This window comes from Lepidochelys kempii, chromosome 2 (assembly GCF_965140285.1).
Source record: "Lepidochelys kempii isolate rLepKem1 chromosome 2, rLepKem1.hap1, whole genome shotgun sequence".
Lineage (NCBI taxonomy): Eukaryota > Metazoa > Chordata > Testudines > Cheloniidae > Lepidochelys > Lepidochelys kempii.
In genome coordinates, this window is record NC_136381.1 from 79,201,971 (window position 1) to 79,225,146 (window position 23,176).

General features: G+C 39.5%; 1 protein-coding gene across 1 annotated transcript in view; it reads left to right on the top strand.

The window, feature by feature from the left end:
• CDH2 (cadherin 2) overlaps nucleotides 1-23,176 on the top strand; it is a 175,048-nt gene that overhangs the window by 135,180 nt on the left and 16,692 nt on the right. The window contains exons 8-14 of the mRNA XM_073331333.2: nucleotides 1,498-1,635; nucleotides 2,409-2,594; nucleotides 4,295-4,551; nucleotides 6,194-6,336; nucleotides 8,134-8,367; nucleotides 8,737-8,970; nucleotides 12,712-12,851. Coding sequence (XP_073187434.1) covers nucleotides 1,498-1,635; nucleotides 2,409-2,594; nucleotides 4,295-4,551; nucleotides 6,194-6,336; nucleotides 8,134-8,367; nucleotides 8,737-8,970; nucleotides 12,712-12,851 — 1,332 coding nt within the window. The remainder of the gene's footprint in view (nucleotides 1-1,497; nucleotides 1,636-2,408; nucleotides 2,595-4,294; nucleotides 4,552-6,193; nucleotides 6,337-8,133; nucleotides 8,368-8,736; nucleotides 8,971-12,711; nucleotides 12,852-23,176) is intronic.

The following is a 23,176-nucleotide window of genomic DNA, read 5'->3' on the forward strand; positions in this document are numbered from 1 at the left end:
ACTGTCCAGATTCCAGTACAGAAAAGGATGGAAGTACATGCTTAAGGGACTTAAACATGCACTTTTGTGCTTCCCTAAATAGGGATGGTTTCGTGAATTTTGGACCCTGGATCTTTTGCATGTGAAAGTCGTGTGCATACATTTATAAGTGTACACGCTTTTAAAAACTTAGGCCAATATGTATATGATAATATCAATCCAAGATTTGAAAGCAAATGAGAAATTTTCACTGAATGGACCCATGTTAGTTTTCTTAAAAGTAATTATTTTGGGGGGAGGGGTTAAATCAAAGATTTCTGTCTTGTAACTTATCTTGTGAAATAATCAGTTGCATACCTCCAATTTACAAGCAATCAGAATGTGTGGGGGAGAGGATGTGGTTTCATAGGAAATAAAAAAACTGAGCTTTTCTTTAAGTATCCTTATTTTGACAGAAAAAAATTTCTTTAGCTGTCTCAATAAACCATGCATGAAAGTAACATTTTAAAGTAATAACAAATGCTCATGTCATTGCCAGAATTCTGCTGGAGGAAGAACTGAATTTCATAGTATCATCCCACCAAGCTAGGGAGTGCTAAAGCTGAAGTTTAATTGGTAAACGAAGTGTAAAAAAAACCCAAAACTTTATTTACATTTCACAACAGAAATGTACAGAACATCTTCATAATTATTTTTTAAAAATCTTATAAATATTGTAGTAAGATCTAGCTGGTTTTGAGATCTAATCTGTCAGGCAATTCTTTTTCATAGACCTAACACTGAGCCTCAGAAAGACCTGGCATACTTCCAGCAATGATTTAAGAATACAGATTCTCTGTACTGTGTGCTGTTTTTAACAATACATAAAGCAACTGGCACTGGAAAATTGGGAGAAGGAAGGGACTATCTTGTTTGGAATGTTTAACATTTATGGAAATAATCAGGGATGGAGGGGAGGGGGTGTTCCAGTCACTTTACTAGTTTCTGTTAGCCTTGACAGCTCCAGTTTCCATAGTGATATCAAGAAGTTGCAGCTACATTCTAATACTTAGGCTTCGCTACAATAAAGCCTTGGCGGTTGTAGTCATTTGGCCAGAAATACTCCCTGGCTCAGATTTCGTAAAACCCTTTTGGATTTACTACTTATTTAGGTAGAACTACTATACTTTTTTTCCATTTAAAAACGAAACAAAAAGATTGGTCAAAATTCCACCTCTGTGGTAATAACAGTAACTTGTATAAAGTTCTTTCATTATCCATAGTAAGAGCATATCATGCAAGCCTCCCCAATCGCAAGTGATGCATGAAAAATGCAGGCAGTCTAATATATTTAGATGCAAATCACTGCTGTACTTCTGGTGATGTAAACTTTGCTTCAGTCATTTCAACTGATGTTAACTGGAATAAACAGTATGATAGGCTCTTTGCGTAATAAAGCACAATTTATGGAACACCTGCTGTCCTACTGGAATGTTGTTTTTGTCTATAACTTATGTTGGTGTCATTTTTGTGTTTTAGAAAGTACAGCAGTATACATTAATAATTCAAGCTACGGACATGGAAGGAAACCCAACATATGGTCTTTCAAACACAGCAACTGCTGTCATCACAGTGACAGATGTCAATGACAATCCTCCAGAGTTCACTGCTATGACTGTAAGTACAGTACAGAAGTAAAGGAAGGGTATGAATGTTTATGACCATTATTAAGGAATTTTTCACATTTATATATATATATATATATATATAATATGAATTGAAAATATTTGTTACTTATCTAATAGCTTGCTGTGTTGCAATGATTTAACTGAGAGGAGAATCTGTCCCTTAGGACTACCATACTTAATCCAAAACACAGAATTTAGCTAAGGAATCAACCCTCTCGTTTTCTAGGTGGTTTCAGATAGGTTTTAGTTTGCTAGCTCACATTACTGTTTGATAATGGTAGACTGCTAGGTGGTGGTCTCCTTTTATTAAAGTATTTGTCAGATTTTTTTTTCTTTCAAATAAATGGATCGCAGAGAATTTTGATTAAATTGACTTTAAAGCAAGACATCAGGAATCCTCATAAGTTTTCAATCCTCAGGTGGTATAAATTTTCATAGCTCCATTGAGGACAATTGACACCAGCTGAGGCTCTGCCTCTTAGTGTACAATTGAACTAAGATGAATACCAGTTTCTGTGCTCTGATGGGTATTTCATGGGGCTATTATACACTGATATATAAGAACATAAGAACGGCCATACTGGGTCAGACCAAAGGTCCATCTAACCCAGGATCCTGTGTTCTGGCAGTGGCCAATGCCAGATGCCCCAGAGGGAATGAACAAAATAGGTATTCATCAAGTGATCCATTCCCTGATGCCCATTCCGAACTTCTGGCAAACAGAATGTAAAATATGTAAAAATATATGCTTTTTTGTTGTAGTTCTATGGCGAGGTACCTGAAAATAGAGTGGATGTCATAGTAGCTAATCTAACTGTAACTGATAAGGATCAGCCACACACTCCTGCCTGGAACGCAATGTACCGAATGACTGGTGGAGATCCTACAGGTCGATTTACTATTCTGACTGATCCAAATAGTAATGATGGGTTGGTAACTGTTGTGAAGGTAAGTGATTCCTACAACTCATTGAATTATGCAGAGACAGATAAGTGGGAAAGCACTGAGAATAAATATCTCCCTGCTGTTTAATCGTGAGGCCAGTGTGAGATTTGAAATTAAAATTAATGTGCTTGTTCTGAAAGTAACTTGTTCACCTTTTGAATGGTCCTCCTACTTACATTATCATGAACAATCTAAAATACCAGTTCTGAAAATCAGGTTAGCTAGTTTTTAAATGGCAGATTAGAAAACCTTTATTTGCCAGAAATAAAAATTAGCCTGTGAAAAAGCCATTTGCCTATCAGTGGATCAGAACTAGCATTAACGGCTGTCTGTTGGAGTAGTAAGCAAACTGCTTTCTACCTTTTGGTCAGCATTGGTCTTCCAGGCCTAGGAATGCCTTTCCCCACAAGTATGATGCCAGAATGTTTCTATTAAATAAATAGCCAATCAGGATGATATCAGAGGGGAAGGAAAGTGGTGTTAGTGATGGTAGGAGGCTACACTTCAACAGGCTTCTAAAGGATGATGCTATTTTTAAAACCTCATTCAAAAGCCTTGTATGGAGCAGGTTCTTCATCTTCATTCACCAGCCAAAAAAGTCCTGGACTGAAGGGATGACTTGTTTTCTAAGTTATGATAAAAAGGCAGTACTACAATTTGAATCTGTCAAGAAGTAGTCCCCTTTCCTCTCAACTGTCTGATAAATGTCCGGACTCTTAGTTTATCTGGTTCATTTTTGGATCCATCCACTCAAGTGGGTGACAGGATACGAAATCCAGCACTCAGGCTTGAAATGCCTGTATTCCAGTCTGGGATATGGTGGAATTATTATTTATTTATTTATCCTTTCAGTACCTTGTGGGGGAGGGGGGCTAGCGGGGGAATCTGTGGCTTTATAAAGCAATCTAGGCTACATTGCATGCTTGGGGTTTTTTTCCTCCATAAGTCCCATAATTGGCGTTTCTTGAGAGATACCTGTTATGTTTGATTCTGCTGACAAGACACACTTGACTGCCTGTGTGCCTTGTATTTAGGCACATATAAGTCCATTTCAAATCTATTGACAGTTAGAAACTTGAAACCTCTGAAAGAGCAAACAAAATGATACTCAGATCCAACCAGTATAAAGAGAATCAAATGAAATTCCCAAGGGCATAATCTGCTTGAAATACTTCAAACTAAATTATTTCTTTAAACTGACAGAAGAGAAGCAAAAAGTACATTGAGATAAATAAATGACATTCTGAGGAAACCCCCCAGAAAAGTTGTAAGCACTGATGAGGACTAATTTGGCTCAAGGACTCTTGAGGGGACAGAAGTTGGCAGGAGATCACCAGCCACAGTGAAAAAGCAACATGCTTCTTGGGGTACAAGGAGTGGCTGAATCCACTAAGCCGGGGACAGATTTGCTATCATTGCCCCTTAAATCCCTTTGCCTATGGATGTTCCTAGCTGCCCTTGGCACTAGAAGAGCTGCTGCAGAAATTGTCCTGAAGTGCTGCAGAATTCTGTATTCCAGAAAAACATATAGAAACTTTATAGGTACTGGTTTTGCCATAGTTCTCTTTTGTTTAGGCTCTGTGTTCATCTAGCTCAATATAAGCATTATAAAAACAGAAGAACTTTTTAAAGTAATTTTTTGTTTGCATACCAGTCACGACTATGAACAACTGCTAATATTTTCCCCCTTTTGTTTTTGCCAGCCAATTGACTTTGAGACCAATAGGATGTTTGTACTTACTGTAGCTGCGGAAAATCAAGTGCCTTTGGCCAAGGGAATTCAGCATCCTCCTCAATCAACAGCAACTGTATCCATTACCGTCATTGACGTGAATGAGAGTCCATATTTTGTCCCAAACCCTAAGCTTATACGGCAAGAGGAAGGGCTTCTTGCTGGTAAAATGTTAACTACTTTCACCGCTCAGGACCCAGATCGCTACATGCAGCAAACTGCTCTAAGGTATGGTGTAAAGCACGTTCCTATTTTATCCCATGCTAGTAATCTCAAAACTGGGCCTAATCCCCCTGCCCTCTGCACAGGCTCTGAAGGCTTGAAACAGAATACAGAATGCTGTATTTCTCTTTGGGGCTGGCCATGAAGTGAAGAGCCCATGTACGATTTCTCGGTTTACTATAGCACCCCAGATGGGAATTATGGGTGGGCTGTGGGAATGGTGTTGCAAATAAGTCTGTATCTAGCACAGATCTGCAGGTACAGCAAACTATGGCATCTTCTTCTGCTCATAGGACACAAATTCATCAAGGTACTAAACACATACAGAACTTTAAGCATATGGGCTGTCCCAGTGGATTGAGTGAGGCTTAAGTTTATGCTCATGCTAATGTATCTTGCTGATCAGGGTCGTAGGCTATGATTGCTGTGGCTCAACTTTATGGCTGCCCTGCATCAGATCAGGATTCACTGTCCCATCCCCAGCAACTGTGGAATTCATGCAGGCAAAAGAATCTTTAATTTGTTCTTTCCTTGTAAAATGAAAGATTTTACGTTTATACGTCATATAATTTTGCGCTTTTTGTATTATTTAGGGCTGCTCTACACTAGAAAATTGTATCGACCCAACTATGTTGCTCAGAATGTGAAAAATCCACACCTCTAAGCGATGTAGTTAAGACGACCTAAGTTTCCTGTAGAGCTAGGTCAACACAAGAATCCTTCCATCAACTAACTACTGCCTCTTGGGGAGGTGGACTTACTAGAGTGACTGGAGAAATAAGCAGCTATGCCACTGTAGCATTTTGAATGTAGACATAGCCCTAGTTAATTAGCTATTATTGCTGATATTTGCTCATTTGGGGCCATAAAAATGATATATAGGTCTATAATTTTGTAGCCTAGTACTGTTGTTTTTATTTTAAATATCACATGAGCTAAGATAGTTTGTAATTTATTTAAACTAATAATTGATACAATGACAACTTCTTATAAGGAAGGGTGGTTTTGAATGACCCTATTCCTTCAGATCAGAATCGGAGAGTACAGTAAAACTAGTTGGATACACCAAGGCATCCATAGAAAACCAATGATTTATTGTCATCAACTGGGATTAAAAACTAAAAAGAGCCTAAGATAATAGGGTCACTTCTGTCAAATCAGAATATGTCCATCATCTCCTCCCTCTCTGTGTACATGTACACACACATGGTTAACAGAATTGAGAAGGCCGCATAAATGGCTCTCATGCTGAAAATCAAGTAGGAGTTCTTATTAAAATACTTTAATCATGGTTGAATGTGAAATCTGCATTCTTGTGGTGAATAAGTCATATGCAACTTAAGAAAATTGTGCATTTTACTAATTTATGACATGTATGTTCACTTTTCAGACAGTTGTATATAACTTATGTAAAATAGAGTTATATAACAGCTTACTTACATAGAAAGGCTTTTAAAAACTTTCTTTATTAAAACAGTACGTGTATCCAAAAAAACTCAAGAAGGCAAGCTAATAAACTGAACCTCATAAAATAGTGTTACAGTACCAGATATATGCGTTTTCAGAATATGAGTTGAAATATAGTTATGTTTCATTTTTAAAAAGTTTATTGGAAGATAAATTACATTTCTTATCGTCAAATATGCAGGTACTCAAAGCTTTCAGATCCTGCAAACTGGCTAAAAATTGACCCAGTTAGTGGACAGATAACTACAATTGCAGTTTTGGACAGAGAGTCACAATATGTGGAAAATAACATGTATAATGCGACTTTCCTTGCCTCTGACAGTGGTATGTATTCACATTTATATATATTCAGAAAGTTTTAATTGACATTATATCGTACTAGCACAGAAAGAAAAAAGGAAGAATAAATCAGTTTTCACCATGGCAGAAGGTACTAAGATTGGAGTTAATATATTGATCAAATATCTGGAAAATGGGTTAACCTGTGAGGTTGCAAATTTTGTAAATGCAACAAAAGTATTTAGGACAGTCAAGTCCAGCAAAGGCTGTGAGGAACTGCAGGAGGCTCTAATCAAGCTTGGTGAATGGGCAACACAATAGCAGATGAAATTCAGTGTTAAAAATGCAAAGTAATGCATGTTGGAATGAAAAAGCGCACTATATCCTTCTAGTTCTAAACTAACTGCAATATCTTAGGGAAAAGGCCAGGCCATCATTGTGGATTCCCCAGTGAAGACCTCTCCTCTATGTTAATATGTTAAACTGCAGTTAAAGAAGCAAACAACATTTTAGGATGCACAAGGAATGGGATATGGGGTCTAATATGGGAAATATTACAGTTCCATTAATCAATTATATGCCCTCATCTGGGATACTGTGTTACTTACTAGTCATCTCATCTCCAAAACAGATTTTGCAGATTTAGGCGTATAAATTCAGTATGTGGAAAAAAATCTCATATGAAGAGAAAATGTAAAGAGATGACTGAGAGGTGACATCATAAAAGTATTTAAAACAGTAAAAAATATAGGGAAGGTAGATCAGAAAGTTCTGTTTTCCTTATTTCATAACATCAGCACAGAGGGGCATTTAATGAAATTGAAAAGTGGCAAGTTTCACACAATGGGTAATTATACTATGGAACTTGTTACCATGGGTTGTCATTGTAGGTAGAATTTAACAAGATTTAAAGAAATATTAGACTCTATATAGATAAGAATATCCAGAGTTAGAAAAGTAAATACTAAAAAAAATGAGTTTTGGAAGGGATGTAAATCCTCATGCTTAGGGGCTTAAGTCAATCTAATTTGGGGGTTAGGTGGAGAGGTCTTGAGGGTGGGATGATCTCAGATCTGCCTACTGAACGGTTGTTCGCCTCTTTCTCTGAAGCATCTGGTGTTGGCCACTGTTGGAGATAGCTTAATGGACTGGATGAACTACTGTTCTGGTCCAGTACGGCAATTCCTTTGTTCCTGTATTCACCAACTAAGGCCCTAATCCTGCAGACACTTATGCCTTCAAAGACCATTCCCTGTGAAGACAGTGAAACTACTCATGTTCAGGTTTGCAGCCTCGAGGCCAGGCACCAGATTTTGTTTATAAATCCAGAGCCCTAAAATAGAGGTATGTGGAAGTGCACTGCCCCAACATGACCTCCCGGAGGCATTTGCTTTGATGACAGGCCAAAGCAGCCCCTGCTTTATGCTTTCAGAGAATGCAGAGGGTACACATCTATTTCAGTCCTGTTCAATTGGCTCTACTCTTATCCTCAGGGAACACTGACACTGCTATCAATGCTGGCTCAAGCAGTTCTTGGGCAGGCCCCGTCTCAGTCTAGCTCGAACTGTTCGCAGTTATTTCAAAAGCACGTGTAAGGTTTATTATTAGGTGACATTCTGACATAAAACATTATAAAACAGTTTGGTACATTTTGAGTAATGTAGAGGTAGAAGAAGCATGTTTTGTTGTTGTCGGTGTTTTAATTATCCTTTCAAATCAAATTTCAGTTTACATTGTAACTGAACACACGTACATGGGTAGCTGAAATATGCTTGCATGAAATATTGTGAATAGGTTTCTAATGGGAAGCAGAATCAAGATACCAATTTTTGTTTCTTTAAGGAATTCCTCCTATGAGTGGGACTGGCACTCTTCAGATATATTTGCTTGACATTAATGATAATGCACCCCAAGTACATCCTCAAGAGGCTACAACCTGTGAAACACTACAGCCCAATGCAACTAACATCACAGCAACAGACCGTGATATTGATCCGAATGCAGGACCATTTGCCTTTGAACTGCCAGAAACTCCTCCTAGTATTAAGAGGAATTGGACCGTCATTCGTATTAGTGGTAAAATTAATTTACACAACGGAAACTTTAATGTTTTTAAATGAACTACTGACTGCATTTTGTTTTGTTTCATTTTGTCTGGCAATGGGTACTTCCCTAGATGCCTGGATTGTTTAGATTAATGTGAAGGAAATGTTATCAAATGCCATTAAAGTGAGCTCCCTTGAGAATGGGAGAAAGATATTTTAAAAGTTAGATTTAGAAACTAACGTTCACACTAATAAGTCTGTGGCACCTTATGTGGCATCCAGTACATCCAGTAACAAAAGGTTAATATAGAGTTCAGAAACCTGTAAATTTTCCATCATTGTTTAACATCCACATAAGCAGTAAATTTTATTTTTACTCCTAATGTATTTTCTCATATAGGTGATCATGCCCAACTTTCGTTAAGGATCAGATTCCTTGAGGCTGGTATCTATGATGTTCCTATAATAATCACTGATTCTGGAAATCCTCCCAAGTCCAGCACATCTATTCTGAAGGTGAAGGTTTGTCAGTGTGACATAAACGGAGACTGTACTGATGTAGATCGGATTGTTGGTGCAGGACTGGGCACAGGTGCCATCATTGCAATTCTGCTCTGTATCATCATCTTGCTCAGTAAGTACATGGGTCTTTCGAAAATTAGTTCTTTAAGCTCTTCTCATAGTATTTCACAAGAGCAAACCTAAACAGGTAACATGAGGTTTTTTCAAAAAGATTTTTACATGTATGGTAATAGTATACCTACCCCTCAGCCATCCAAGTGCTAATACATATATTCCAAGGCCAGAAGGGACCGTTGTGATCATCCGGTCTGACTTCCTGTATAATGCAGGCCATAGAACTTCCCCAAAGTAATTCCTAGAATAGATCTCTCTGCCATGAGCAGGACCAGACAAAAATCTTGCCTCCTAAAGAATTGCCCGTATTCAACTTTATAGTTTTGATGCAATGTTAAGATTTTCTGGTGATAATTACTATTACAATATTAGGAATATGAGAGCCAGATGGCAGCTGGCCCTTGTGCGGGCACTTCAAGATTGGGGGTTAAGGAGCTTCCCTTTTGTGCTTACCACATTCTGTGCTCATAGGAGTGCAGAGATTCCTCCCTCCAGGCACATTGCAGGGCACACATTGCCTCATGAGGCTGGAGAAGAGGCGAGGCCATGGCCCTCAGACACCCAGTCTTTCCCCCAGGCTGTTGCAGATGTGACTGCACACCATCCCCAACAGGGGTCAGTGCCTGTAAGGCACAATTTGGCTTTGTTATCTCAAACCCAATGGAATTAAGTAAAGAAATTTATGATTTGGGAAGATGGTACATCACAGTCCCTTCTACAAGGCCTGACAAGCAGCTAGTCACGCAAGAGCAGAGGTATGTGTTTGTCTAAGCGCTGCATAAAGCCCAAAGTGGTATTCTGTTTTGTGTCTAGTGCATTTGATGAGGGAAATGACTAAACGCCATGACTGTCTGTCCAGTGTAGTAAAATTAGATACTGTAGCTCTCTTATATATATGTTTAGCTTATCTCTGATTGCAGTGGAAACACAAGAAAGGGATTCACCTGTTAAGAGTACTCAGCGCACCAATTCAAAATATACAGAATGATGGAGTGGAGTCCTAAAGAAGAATAAACTTTCCATGCCTGGCAAAGACTTGCACAGTAGCAGTTTGTCCAGGAAAAGCAAGCTGTGCACAGAGACGATACATTAAACATGTTTCCATGTTACTGAGCCATTCTTAAAATGTTAGCCATTGATTTAGTGAAGTGCTATCATAATTACCAAATCAGTTACAAATGTTCTTCAGGCGGTTACGTGGCAGATGAATTGAGATTTCTTGCCACCAGGATGCTTTTTTAGTTCTAATTTGAAATGTGCATTCTGTACTAGGAACGAAGTCACCCAGCTCCTGCTACAAGAATTACCTCTTTATACTACTTTTTAAACAACTTTAGCTTATAAACTAACAAAATAACTAAAGTTTGAGGATTGTCAAGATTGAAACAAAAAAACACAGCTTTCTTTTCCAGTCACTCTTTTTTTTTACCTCTAAACCCAAGCCTAAACTTAGGCCTCATTCACGCAAACTGATCTGTTCAGGTGGACCCTGCACCATGCATTCACATGGCTTAGACTTCTGGATCAAAGTCAAAGACTGTAACTCTTCATATGATGTGCCATGCACTGTTGTGGCACTGTATAAATTAATAATATACAACTTCAGAGCTCAGTTTCTCTCTGAGAGAGATTCTCTCATCTCATTGCAAAACTCAGTCTAAATCATTCTTGCCCGCAGTGTGCATCCTACTTTGCAGACTTGGCTATGCGACAGGTTTGTGACCCTGTATTGTTGGAATGAGCGATTGGTGTTCAAGTCATTGCTTAATTGGAGCTAGGTCTAAGCATTTCTGAGTTTAAGGTTTCAGAGTAGCAGCCGTGTTAGTCTGTATTCGCAAAAAGAAAAGGAGTACTTGTGGCACCTTAGAGACTAACAATTTATTTGAGCAAAAGCTTTCGGGAGTGACAGCTCACTTCATCGGATGCATTCAGTGAGCTGTAGCTCATGAAAGTTTATGCTCAAATAAATTTGTTAGTCTCTAAGGTGCCACAAGTCCTCCTTTTCTCTTTGAGTTTAAGGTGTTCATTTTGATGAGAAATGCAGATGTTACAGAGAATATCACCCAAACTAGAACTAACATTCTGTTAAATACTTCTGAACTGAAACACCAGTGTCACAATAAGAAATCTAAAAGACTGTACAACAATGAATTATTAATTTCCAAATCACAGGGAAGCGGCTTGGTCTAGTGGCTAGGGTACAGGATTGGGAGTCAGGTGACTTAGGTTCTCTTACTCGCTGGGTCCCGCTGATCTTGGGGAAATCACTTAACCTGTTCGTTAGTTTCCCCATCTTTGTAAAAGTTCTTTGAGATCTATAGATGAAAAGCATTATGTGAAGTCCAACTAATATTATTAGAGTTGGGCAGCCATGCAGTTGGGGGCAGTATAGTAAGCTCCACCTTGTGCTGGAGTTAGCAAACAGTGGTTGCACTTGCGGTACACACAAAGGCTCTGGGAGGAATTCTTCCTCATTCAGACGGAATACTTCCTAGCACTGTTCCTGGAGTCATGCAACTCTGTAATGCCCCCAATGCAGGGCTGTGCCTTAAAGGCACAACTGAGTCTACCTATACAAAAAACACAAAAGCACTGGGGCCCACAGGGAGATACTGTTTTATGTCCTAAGTTCTGAACTGTGTTACATCAGAGTAACTCCACTGAAGTGAGAGGAAATAATTTGGAGATAGACTAACATAGCTGAGAGCTGAATTTAACTCTTATGGTGTTTTTTATGTAAAATAAATATAGTCTGTTTCAGAACATTTCCACTGATCCTTCAGTAGTGAATTGCCTCCTTGAGAGAGACCAGAGATCATCCAACACTTTGAGAGGATACCTAGGACTTCAGCCCACGAGTCATCAGCAGTGTACAGCCATCTTTGTCACATGATTTTACATAAACTATTTTTTTTTAATTTTGAGAGAACAATTCTCAACTTCAGAAAACAAAACTACGCAAATTGCCCTTACAAATAAGAATAGAAAAGTCAAAGTTCCTTTGTTTTCTGAAACATCCCAACTTTTGAGTGCTTAACTTTGCAGTCTTAACAATAGTCTTTTAACACAGTTTCTTTGTACGATAATTAATATAATACGGAAATCCTATTTCTGGGCTCTGCTGCATCCCTTTTACTATACTAATTCAGCTAGCAAAGAGGGGCCAAAAAGATGGCTTAAATCATCTTCCAGCAAATACCACATGCATAGGGAACTTCCCCAGGTCACGTAGGGCTGGTTGATCACTTACACACTGCCCTCATCCCACACAGCCCCAAGAGGAGAGGTGTTCTGGCAAAGGGAAGGAGGTGGGTTGAAGGGAAGTGAAGTCTGGCCAGAGCACTCTGATCTCTGGCTATTCTGGGCTGTTGAAGTGACCCACCTGTGGCCACTCAAAGCCACCATAAAGTAGACTAGCCCCTAGGTTTAAATCAACCTCTGACTTAAAACTAATTTTGCCCCCTTTTCTTTGGTGGTACTTCCAGAAGGGTGCATCTCAGAGTCAGGTCATTATATATGTCTCAAATCCTGGATAATTAGTGTCTGGATTGTGAGATGTGGTGTTTTTCAGCTACCAAAATAATTCAGTTAAATCTCTTCCTTAAAACCATGTCATGGGGTAGAATTCTGCTTTAATATTCAAGGGGTGATTTAATATGAATTTTCATAAGGTGTAAATATAGTATAATGTAGAGAGTAGTAATGTTTTTGTTTCTGGTCTTCCCCCTTTCCAATCTAGTTCTAGTTTTGATGTTTGTAGTATGGATGAAACGCCGTGATAAGGAGCGTCAGGCCAAACAGCTGTTGATTGATCCAGAAGATGACGTAAGAGACAACATTCTGAAATATGATGAAGAAGGTGGTGGAGAAGAAGACCAGGTGAGAAATGTGGTTAGTGCTTCTAATATGTAGGTTTAGACCTGAAGGTGTAATAAATCTTCTTTTCCATTACCACATTGTATAACATAGCCAGTTCTTGCAATGAATTATACACATGCTGAGTAATAGACAGAATCCTGAAAGCAGGCACTGTTTTCCAGTGAGGTCTCATCAGTGTTATAGGTGTCCAACTCCTGCCTTTTGCATGAAATGTAAAACCAGTATCTTGTCCACTTATAGGTATTAAGCTTCCCTTCGCATTCTGGTGAAATTCCAACTTAGGTAACTACATTTAAAAGAAAATTAAAATACCCTTCATTTCAATTTTTAAATGTTATTCTTCACTACCTCTCTAAAATACTGTTGTGTAGAGTCACTGATGCAGAATGGCTAATGCATTCCACTCTGAACATCACCGTATTTCAGTGGTAAATGAATGCTTCCAATATTTTATAATCAGTAAAACTCTTTGAGGTTCTTGTGGATGAAAGGTCCTTTGTAAATACTAGCTAATCAGAGATTGGCCAATGCTGGAACAGCAGATTAGAAACCCTTTACATTTCAATTGAGTATCAAGGAAGAGGATGATGGGTGTTCCATGCCCAAAGGAGAATGCTGCCCTATGATATGTTTACAAGTTGGCACTATATGCATCCATCCTCTCCTCCACCTTTGGAAGCACCATCATTGGAATACCAGAATGCTGGGACAGGTAGACATATCTCTGGTGAATGTGCTGTTTTTAACGATGGGGTAGAGTCAGCCAAGCAGTGTGAGATCACGTACTGCAGGCAGCCACCGTGAACAAAAACTGCATACCCTCCATAAATGGAGCTTTCTTACCGGTGCTGAGTACTGAACACGTGGTAGAAGAAGGAGCTGCAAATGATAACAGCTGGGAAGAGAGGGAGAATATCCTTGTCTCCCACTGAGTCAAGGTGCACAGCTGCAAACAAGAAGGCTGAGGGGTATTTTTATAAAATTGAGGACTTTTGGCCATGACTCCATGGACACCTCCTGAAGATAAACCTTGGGGTTATTGTTGAGAACCAGTGTTCTAATTAGTACCTCATGGGGCTCAGTACACAAAGCCCTGTCACTGCAAAGTTCCATTGAGTAGTGTTAGATTCTTAACCAAAATGTACACTCAACTACTGAGGTGTTATTTTTCAGGGGAGCGGGGAAAGGAAGGGATCCAATAAGACATTTTACCATGTAAAAACTAGAGTTCCATCTGAGTTTAACTGGGTAATAGGCATTCATAGTTCTCTTTTTGTACAGTATAATGCAAAATTTAGATATCTGAAATGCATGTTTGAAATGGCCTAACAAGTTCCCTGCAAGTAGCAGTCATATCTGCCACAGGCACTGGGCATAGCAAGGTATTGCAGATGTAGACTTACCTATACAACATTCTAAACAATAGACGTTAGCCATTAGCCCTTTCTTATGTATGTGCCTTTGCCATAAATGACATATGAGAGATTTCTTCTGGTAGCGTCTATATTTCCAGCACTTTCAGAATAGCAATTGAAATTGCAGTTCTAGTCTCTTTTCAAAATAAGGCCTCCTAGAGAAAACTGCAGCCCTTTTAGTACGATCAAGGTCAATCCAGTGTGAAATTAAACCAAGGAAAAATTGTATTGTTACCCCACATCCACAAGCGAGCAATGAAGGACGGAGAGAATGCTTTTTATCAATATTAACATTAGGCTAAAAATGTCAGGATTGACTGAGCAAAAAACTTAGGTGGAAAGCAATAATATGACTCCAGAACACTGAGGAATCAAACAAAACCTTGTCTTCCACAGCAGAATAAGGTGCCATGTTCAAAGCTTCTGTCACAGCTCAATGAAAGCACTGCATATTTTAACAGCAACAGATATTTCCCCAACCAATGGCTTTTTAACACTTTATTTATTTTTTCGTCCCAGTCATTTAAAAATTGTTTAAGCTGTATACTTTTTTGAACAGCTAGTTAATAATGTGTGTGACATTTTGTTATTTTTCCCTCGCGTATCTTGGGGCCCTTGAATTACATGTGGTTCGTCTTAGTGCTCAGATATGGTGAGCAGTGCCATAGAAATGTCAATTAATTCATTAAATAGTTGTTGTAGTACAATCTGAAATTGAATTACTGTGAGATGTTCTTTTCTTACCAGTCATGCAGTCTTTTTTTTTTTCCTGAGCTGCTATTGCAAAATTCATGAAAGACGTATGTCATCTTCTCTCTTATGGTCTTCCTACAAGGAATCAAAATGGAGTTTTCAATAACCAATGGCATGACTGGCTGCCTTTGGATGTTGTATCCAGTTACTGCTCTCATTCACAAGTCACGTGAATGAATACCTTATGCTATTTGATGTTTGAGATTTTTAGAATGGTATTTGATGGGATGGGATGTGACTGGCAGTATTTGAATACAAACCAAACATTGGTTCTTTCTCTAGTTAATAGTAATCTCTTTCAGATTAGCATTGAGGGCAGCATCATGTTATTTTCAGTTTTAGATTTTGTACATAATAGTGATGGTTCTGTGGCAATATTTCATCATTCTGGTTTTTAAAAGAGAGGCAGCCATAGCCTGTATTACAAACTCTGCTTGTATTGCACTTCTTCCCTGTGTCCCAGCACTGGCGAGGGGCATGATTTCTATCCCTTCAGCGCTGATTTATCCTGTGGTAAGCAGAAGGCTAGAGATGAGTGTGAAGGTTACCATGGCCTCACATCAACAGATACATCCTTCTGATGTCAGACAATATCACCACTATATCATAGGCAAATAAATTTAGATTAGCAAGAGAGACTTCCCGGCATAAAGAGGTGATGTTCCATTTAAGATGGGTAGAAAGAGTCCCCTAAGTACTGAAGACAGCTGTTGACTCGCAGGGTGTGGGGGGGAGGGGATGGAGTTGTTTATTTTCCAGTGTTTGTTAATACGGTCAATGGAGTACAAGACAACAAGCGAGATTGTCAGCTGGTGTAAATTGGCATAGTTCTGTTGACTTCAAAAGCTGAGGATCTAGCCCAACATTTTTATAGGGAAAGAAAATCGTTGCAATCTGAATATTATCCCATACTTATCGCCTGACATTTGCATATCTAGTTTAGGCTTTAGACAAGTTCTGTAGTCGCCCATCACAGCACTGATTATCAACAGATTACATGACTTTGAGGTTGCCATAGTTAGTAAATGTGATAGGTGTAATAGACAAATGACTGGCACTATGATGCTCTCCCTTGGAATGATGTGCACTCAATTTGTAACCACTACAGTCAGCTCTAAATATCCAAACCTTATACTGACTCAGTGTTAATGCACCTAGCACATGGTGCAACACAGTTGATATATATAGTAATTCATTTTAAAATATAAATCAGGATACTGATGTGGTTTACATGAAGCCACTGGGGTGTTTGACTTGGATATCAAAGTAAATGTTGACCAAATAACATTGAACCATTCCCTTCTTTTCTCATTGTATTAGGTTATATAACAATTTTTCTTTAGTAAGTTAAGTTGATACTCAAATCCCCTGTTAACTCTGGGACCAATTGTGCAATCCTTACTCCTGTTGAATAGCATTTATGCAGTTGGTCCCGTTGAAGTCAGTAGGACTGCTCAGGTGAGTAAGTGCTACTCATCATATGTGTTGCAGGATTTGGACCTATTGTTTTAGACTTATATTTTTGTCTTGCCTACAACCCTCTTCATTCCAAGAGTTTCTAAGTCAATGTTAAGATTTTTCTGAGTATATTTTCCCTTAAGATCTTAGTTCTCTACAGGAGACACTCTTATTCAAAAACTATCTAGAAAGCCTACAGCTCAGATGTGTGTCATCATTTTGATTATAAGAATTATTTTGTGTATGAGAGAGAGAGAGAGAGAGAAATCATTCACTAGCATTACTATACTTAGTAGTATTTATTTTAGAGGTGATAATCAGAACATTAAAAATAAAAACAGAATGGACTTGTGCAGGAATGGATCTAATTTCTAAATTGCACATAAAGTATTTGTCATGTTACAGAATGATTAAGCTTATTTATAATTCCTGATAATTAGAAGAACAGACTTGTTCTAGCACTTAAGTCGTGAAATATGCTTGATATTTGAGTAGCCTTCTGAGTTTATCCAGTCAGCCTTTGACTCTTTCTACTCTGCTCTTTAAAATACCAAAAGAAAATGCACTTAAGGAAATTTTAAGTAATCTCTTCCTAGTTACCTAGATCTTAACAGCTGATCAGTTTTGTGCTGTGGACCCTACTGGTATTTTTCTTGTATATATGAAGATACTGCTTATTTACCGATCAAAGTGTAAACTCCTACTATCATGTTTTATTTTTACCTTCCTATCAGACAAGTGACATAAAAGGGCTTACCAGATCATTTTCCCTCCTCATTTATCCTTTGTTTTGTGTTAGATAAGATTGTCATTCATTTTATATCGAGTTCTTAATGATAATGATAAACTAACTGCTATAAGCCAGTAGGCATCTCCATTATTATCATTAAAAGGAAATTCCTACTGGGATCAAATTTGCATATTAAAAATTTTGACTTTTTTTTCTGAATGATTACATACAATGCTCATGTGCAGGAATTATTTTCATTCCTTTGTGAACCGTTCCCTAATTATAGAAAAGGTAATGTTTTCTTAATTCCATTACAAAAATCGTTGCAATATATTTTATCCTGTCTAGAATCTGGGGCCTTGTATAGAGCTTTATCTGTAGCTTGGGTTTAACTTTCACTTTTTATTAATAAAAAAAGCTAGCTGGATCTTTGGTTATCTTAGGAAATTATAAAGTTGTCGTGCTCCAGATAGACTGATAATAAAAACAAATGGGAAAAACCAAGGCAGCAGAAAGTAACAGAAAAGTGAATGGAAAATAAAAAAAGGCGTCAACTATTGGTGAAGCTATGGCTTTTCATAAATAGCAACACTCCTGCAAAACTGCACCACCTATGTAGATCACTGCACTTCCTGAAGCCTGTTGACTTGAGCCACTGTCGGATTCAGCCTGCAAAGTACACCTTGTAGTATCGGGACCAATATTTTCAGTGTAAACTCCCTTCCAGGTTAGGGTTTGGGGGTGTTTAAGAGGTAACTTAAGCTAAGTGGGTACAACAGCAGAGAAATTCTGCTGAAATTGATTGTTCTTCTAGTGAATGGGTCTGAGCCTTAGAGATTGGTCAAGTCAAATTGCAATATGGAGTGCCTGGGTATGATTCCTAAAAGTCCTACATTTAAAATAAAAGGCAGCTGTGATTCCACACACAGTTACTTGGGCTGTGCATGCAGCTTGGGTAATTGTATATGAAAATATCTAGCTAGGTGGCCAACTAGACATTTGTGTATGCAGTCATGCAGTTTACACACACAGTCACAGGAATTGTGGACAGTCATATTTGAACTCTTATGAGTTTATTCATGGATCTGAGCATTATCTTGAAAAATTGGCCCTACTTGTGCACTGTGTTTTGTATTTTACAGAGGTCGCTAGCTCGTTCACTTGATTGAGAATCTGGCTTGTGCAGTTATGATACATACTCATGTAGACCAGATCCAGTTCTCTAATTACACACAGTATAATTCACTGATTCACAAGAAAAATCTGTTAAACTCTTGATAATGATTTAAGTAAATACCTTAACATTCAAATATAACCAGAGCAGCTGGTCCAGAACAGGAAGAGTAGGTCGTAGCTGCCCTGTTCATCGGCAGTCTGCAAAAACCTGCAATTCAGACAGAAGGGAACACTACCCAGTCTGAAGACGCTAGTAATAGTCTGTCAGGTTTACCTACCCATTTTTAGATGTTTCGAGCCACAATCAAACACAGCTGGCATTGCCTTTTAGCATTTTTTAAAATTACCTTTGGTTGCTTTCAAAGCCATGACATTGCTTCTACCTTAAGAAAAAACATGGTATATAAAAATCCTCTTTGAGGAAACTTAATCTTGAAAGGTGCCAGTGTTTTGCTGTGCATTTCTCTAATTAGATTAAATTAAATTATAGATGTATTCATGGTGGAACTTCGTGGCACGAGACGCACCTTCTTCTCTGGAGTAGTGTGGAAGGATGCATGTTGACTGTGGCATGTTAGTGGTGTCCCTAGCCCCTGTTTACCAGAAGCTGGGAATGGACAACAGAGGATGGATCGCTGATGATTAGCTGTTTGGTTCATTATCTCTGGAGCCCCTGGTTTTGGCCACTGTTGGAAGACAGGATATTGGGCTAGATGGACGTTTGGTCTGACTATGAGAATACTTCCAGGGGTCCCAGCACAGTGCCTCTTGCTACACTTGTTGCAAAGATGTAGCCTGCACTCTCCAAGACATTCCCCTGTAGGTATATGCTGGTGTGCTGGGGGAAGAGAGGGCAATGTCTCCATCCTACTGAATTAGACAACCTCCCCACAACTGCTTGACTTGTTCCCCTCTTTCACTCCAAGATATGTAGACAGAATAAAGCATAATTTGGCCAATTTCAGAGCTACAGTCTTCCAAACTCTTAACAGCTTTCAAGTACTGAGCATATCAAAATATTTCCTATTATTTTGTTTTGTTCCAATTTGGATTGCACAGCTGTATCAAATACTTGCTTTGCCCCAATCAATGCAACTGTGTCAGTTTTCACACATTAAATTTGGGATGCACCTGAATACCTGGGAATATAACCTTATACTTTGCTTAATACTATAACCTATATAATGTGTGCCTATCCCTATAATTTAAATATGCATGGCTGCAGTCCAATCTTTCAGTTTTACTCAGGAGAACTGATACATTGTAATTGGATTCCCTTCAAATACATCTGTTTTGGGGTTTTTTATTAATGGTAAAATTTCTCCTATCTGTAAATCATTTTGAGATGCTTAGTATGAAGGATGTTGCATAAAAGTACTTTGTATTGTATTCCTGATGCACTTACTGAAACCCAGTTTCGAGTTATATATTCCTTGGCATAATTAGTTTTTTTTCCCACTTGCAGCGGTGTCACATGCTTATTAGAGGGTCAGTTGTTGGTCCTTGAAACTACATAAGAGATTGTTCTTGATAGTATTCACTGCAGACAGTGCCATTTGTTAAACTGAACCACTTTCAAACATTTTTCATTCAGTTACCAGTCAGAGATACGATAACTTGTCAGACAGTTGTGAGACAGAGGCGCTATATGTGCATTGTATATACTTTGTCCCTTCATAATGATAGCATTCCAGACTCTAGTAACCATCAAATGAGTATTTATATGTCTGTCTTTCATTTAGTTTACCATACTTCCCTGATTTAAGGACCTATTAAGCTTAAATATACATGGGCTTCTGGGACCATACAGCCGTTCTGAAATGCAGCACGTACATTAGACGTATCTATTCCAGAAAAAGGTCTGCCCGCTGTCCAAGTAAAATAAATTGGAGGGGCTCAAAGCTTCTGTGTAGTGGCCACTGAGCACCACTATTCCTGGTCTGTCTTCTCATCTCCTGCTGGGATTCTTCAGAAATCCAATGGTGAGAGGGGCGGTTGCTTTTTATAATCACCTTTCCTGCCCTCAATTCGTGATCAAGACCTCATCCCCCAGTGCTGTTATAAGAAGGGAAGTTTCACCTGCTTAGTAGTGAGTTCCTCCTTTCTCTTCCCTTCATTGCCATGAGGGGAAAGTGCCTTCAGTTGGATGTGCCCCCAGCCCAGTCTTCTGTCTCTCAGTGGTATTTGTAATGAGGACATTAGCCAGGGAGAAATTATAGTGACAGCCCTCTCTTAGGCCGCTGAGAAGACTTCTGTCTTCCTGTAACTGAACTGCTGAGGGAGCGTGTTTTGTTGCTGTGGGCCAAGTTGAAGCTTTTTTTATTCGTATGTTTACTTACTCTTTTGGAGGCAAGTGAACATATCCAGGGGGCCTTCCCCAGTTTCCTGCAATCAGGTTTTGATTCTCACTGACCTAGGTCTTTGGAAGGAAGGTTGAGACTGGATTACAGCTATCCTACACCATGAAAGGGGAGAGGTTTTCAATTTAGGAGTGAGGACTGGTGGGTGACAACTGCCCTGTAGTGTCAGGAGGAAGTTGTTTAGGCACATATCAAGGGGATAGGGGAGGAACCTCTCTGTTTGGACTGGGGTATACTCTTGGATGAGTGATTTCTGGGGATTGTAAAATGGCATTTTTATCTTATTCTGGTCATTGAGAAATTTGGTATGTGCTTCCAGGTGCTGTGGAGTTAGAGATCCAGAAAGGAATCAACTTTGGGGTTTGGACCCTTTTACGCACCTCCTACTTAAGAAGCAGTTAATTTCTGGGGCTTGGCCAGTTGGTTGACATTTAAGATCTGTCTCAGCTGGTGTCAGGGTTCAGGAATGCAAAGCAGGATCTAACAGTGACCCAAATCTCCCCTCAGAGCTCTCCATTGCAAAGTCACCACCATCCATGATTTAAAGGGATATTGTCAGCTTTATTTTTTTTTTAAATAGCCTAATTCAGAAATCTCAAGTTTCTGCTAGCACACCCTTTCAATAATACATCCAGATTTTTTTTTCTTTATACCTTTCTTTAAAAAATGAGAGGGGAAAAAAGTAAGATTTTTCTGCTTCAGTGCTGATGTTTACAAGGAACTTTTCAGCAAGGCTGAGAAACAATACCAAAGATAACCTGAGCTTCCTGTCTCATGTATCTACAAGACAGTGACAATATACAAAGTGCCACCAAATGCACTAAAAGAACAAACTGAAAAATAGTGAGAAATCATATATTTAGCTAATTTATTTCAGTATTTAGCAGCAATAATAGGCAAAATATTTCCTAGTAAAATGTCATTTTTTTTCAAGTTGGTAGTATAATGTAATCATTTAGGATTTTATTATGGAGATCTGGTTTGATAATTTGGTTGGCACGATATTGGCACAGATTCTTCCAAAGAGGTACTGCAGTGAGGCTGTCCTGGGAGATTGCTGGGAAGGAGATATAGCTTTTTGTATCTGATCTAGTGCAAGAGCTGCCTAGTGTCAGGGCTGGGCTGTGGGTGGCTTGTGTGCACCGGTCAGCTACTAAATTGCAGTCAGGAGATGAGTAGCGGTGTCAGGGTCAAGTTAGGTCAGGATACCTGGAAGTCAGCATCAGGCCCCAAGTTATAGACAACATGCAAATAGCAGAGTTAGGGACAAACTAGGGTCAGAAGCCAGAGCAAAGAAAGGTCTGGAGCAAAAGCAAACAGCTCAGACAGCTCCCCATGATGGCTTCCCAGTTTATAGAGCAGCATAAGCCAACTAGTGGGCTGTCAGAGGCCGCCAATCAGGCCATGCAGAGCGGTACTTCCTGAAGAGCCTAGCTTCATAGGGTCCTCCAGCGGAAACCCAGCCCAAGCTTCCAATGACGATGCAGAAGTATCAGTGGCCTAGAACATCCCAGGTTCTAGTCCTGCTGGTTCTTCTTCAAGTGCTTGCTCATGTTCATTCCATATTAGGTGTGTGTGCTCGCCACATGCACCTGTGCTGGAAGTTTTTCTTTCAGCAGTATCCGTAGGGGACCAGCTCTGGCGCCCTCTGGAGTGGCGCCCGCATGGTGCGATATAAGGGGTGCCGCCGGCTCCCCCCACCCTCAGTTCCTTCTTGCCACCAGTGACGGTGCTGGAATGTCTGCTGCTTTGGCTAGTGTTACCTGTTCTCTGTTCTTGTGAACTTAAATAACCTGTTATTTAGTTGTATATAGTTAGTAGTTAAAATAGTTACCCTTAATTGTAGTTTAGAGTCTTTGTGAGTTCTGAACGGGACTCAGCCTGGGGACAGGGCATGTGCTACCTCCAAAAACAAAGACTCAAGGAGGCTGAATCTTTTTGGATGCAAAGTTTATTCATCTTCCAGCCTGCAATTGATTGTGGCCAACCACCAGGCCCTCCTGGGCTGCTGTGACTTTAACATGTGGCAGACCATGGCCAAGTTCAAGGGTTCCCTTCCTGAAGGATCCTGGAAGGAATTCTGAGTGATCCTCGGTGAAGGCATGGCCAGGGTGGCCTTCCAGGCAGCATCTGATGCAGCGGACTCTGCCACCCACTCCATGGGCTCCGCCCTCTCCATGCGGCACACTTTCTGCCTGCTCCTCTCAGGCTTATCCAGTGAAGCTCAGCAGTCAATGAAGGACCTTCCCTTCAATGGCCAGACCCTGTTTGCAGAACAGACAGCAAGCTGCATGGTTTGAAGGACTCCCTTACCACCCTGAAAACTCTGGGGCTTTATGTCCCAGGTCAGACGTGTAAGCGGTTCAAGCCGCAGCAGCCTCAGGGACAAGAGAGCCAGTCTTGGCAGGACCTGCCTCATAAGAAAGCCAAAGG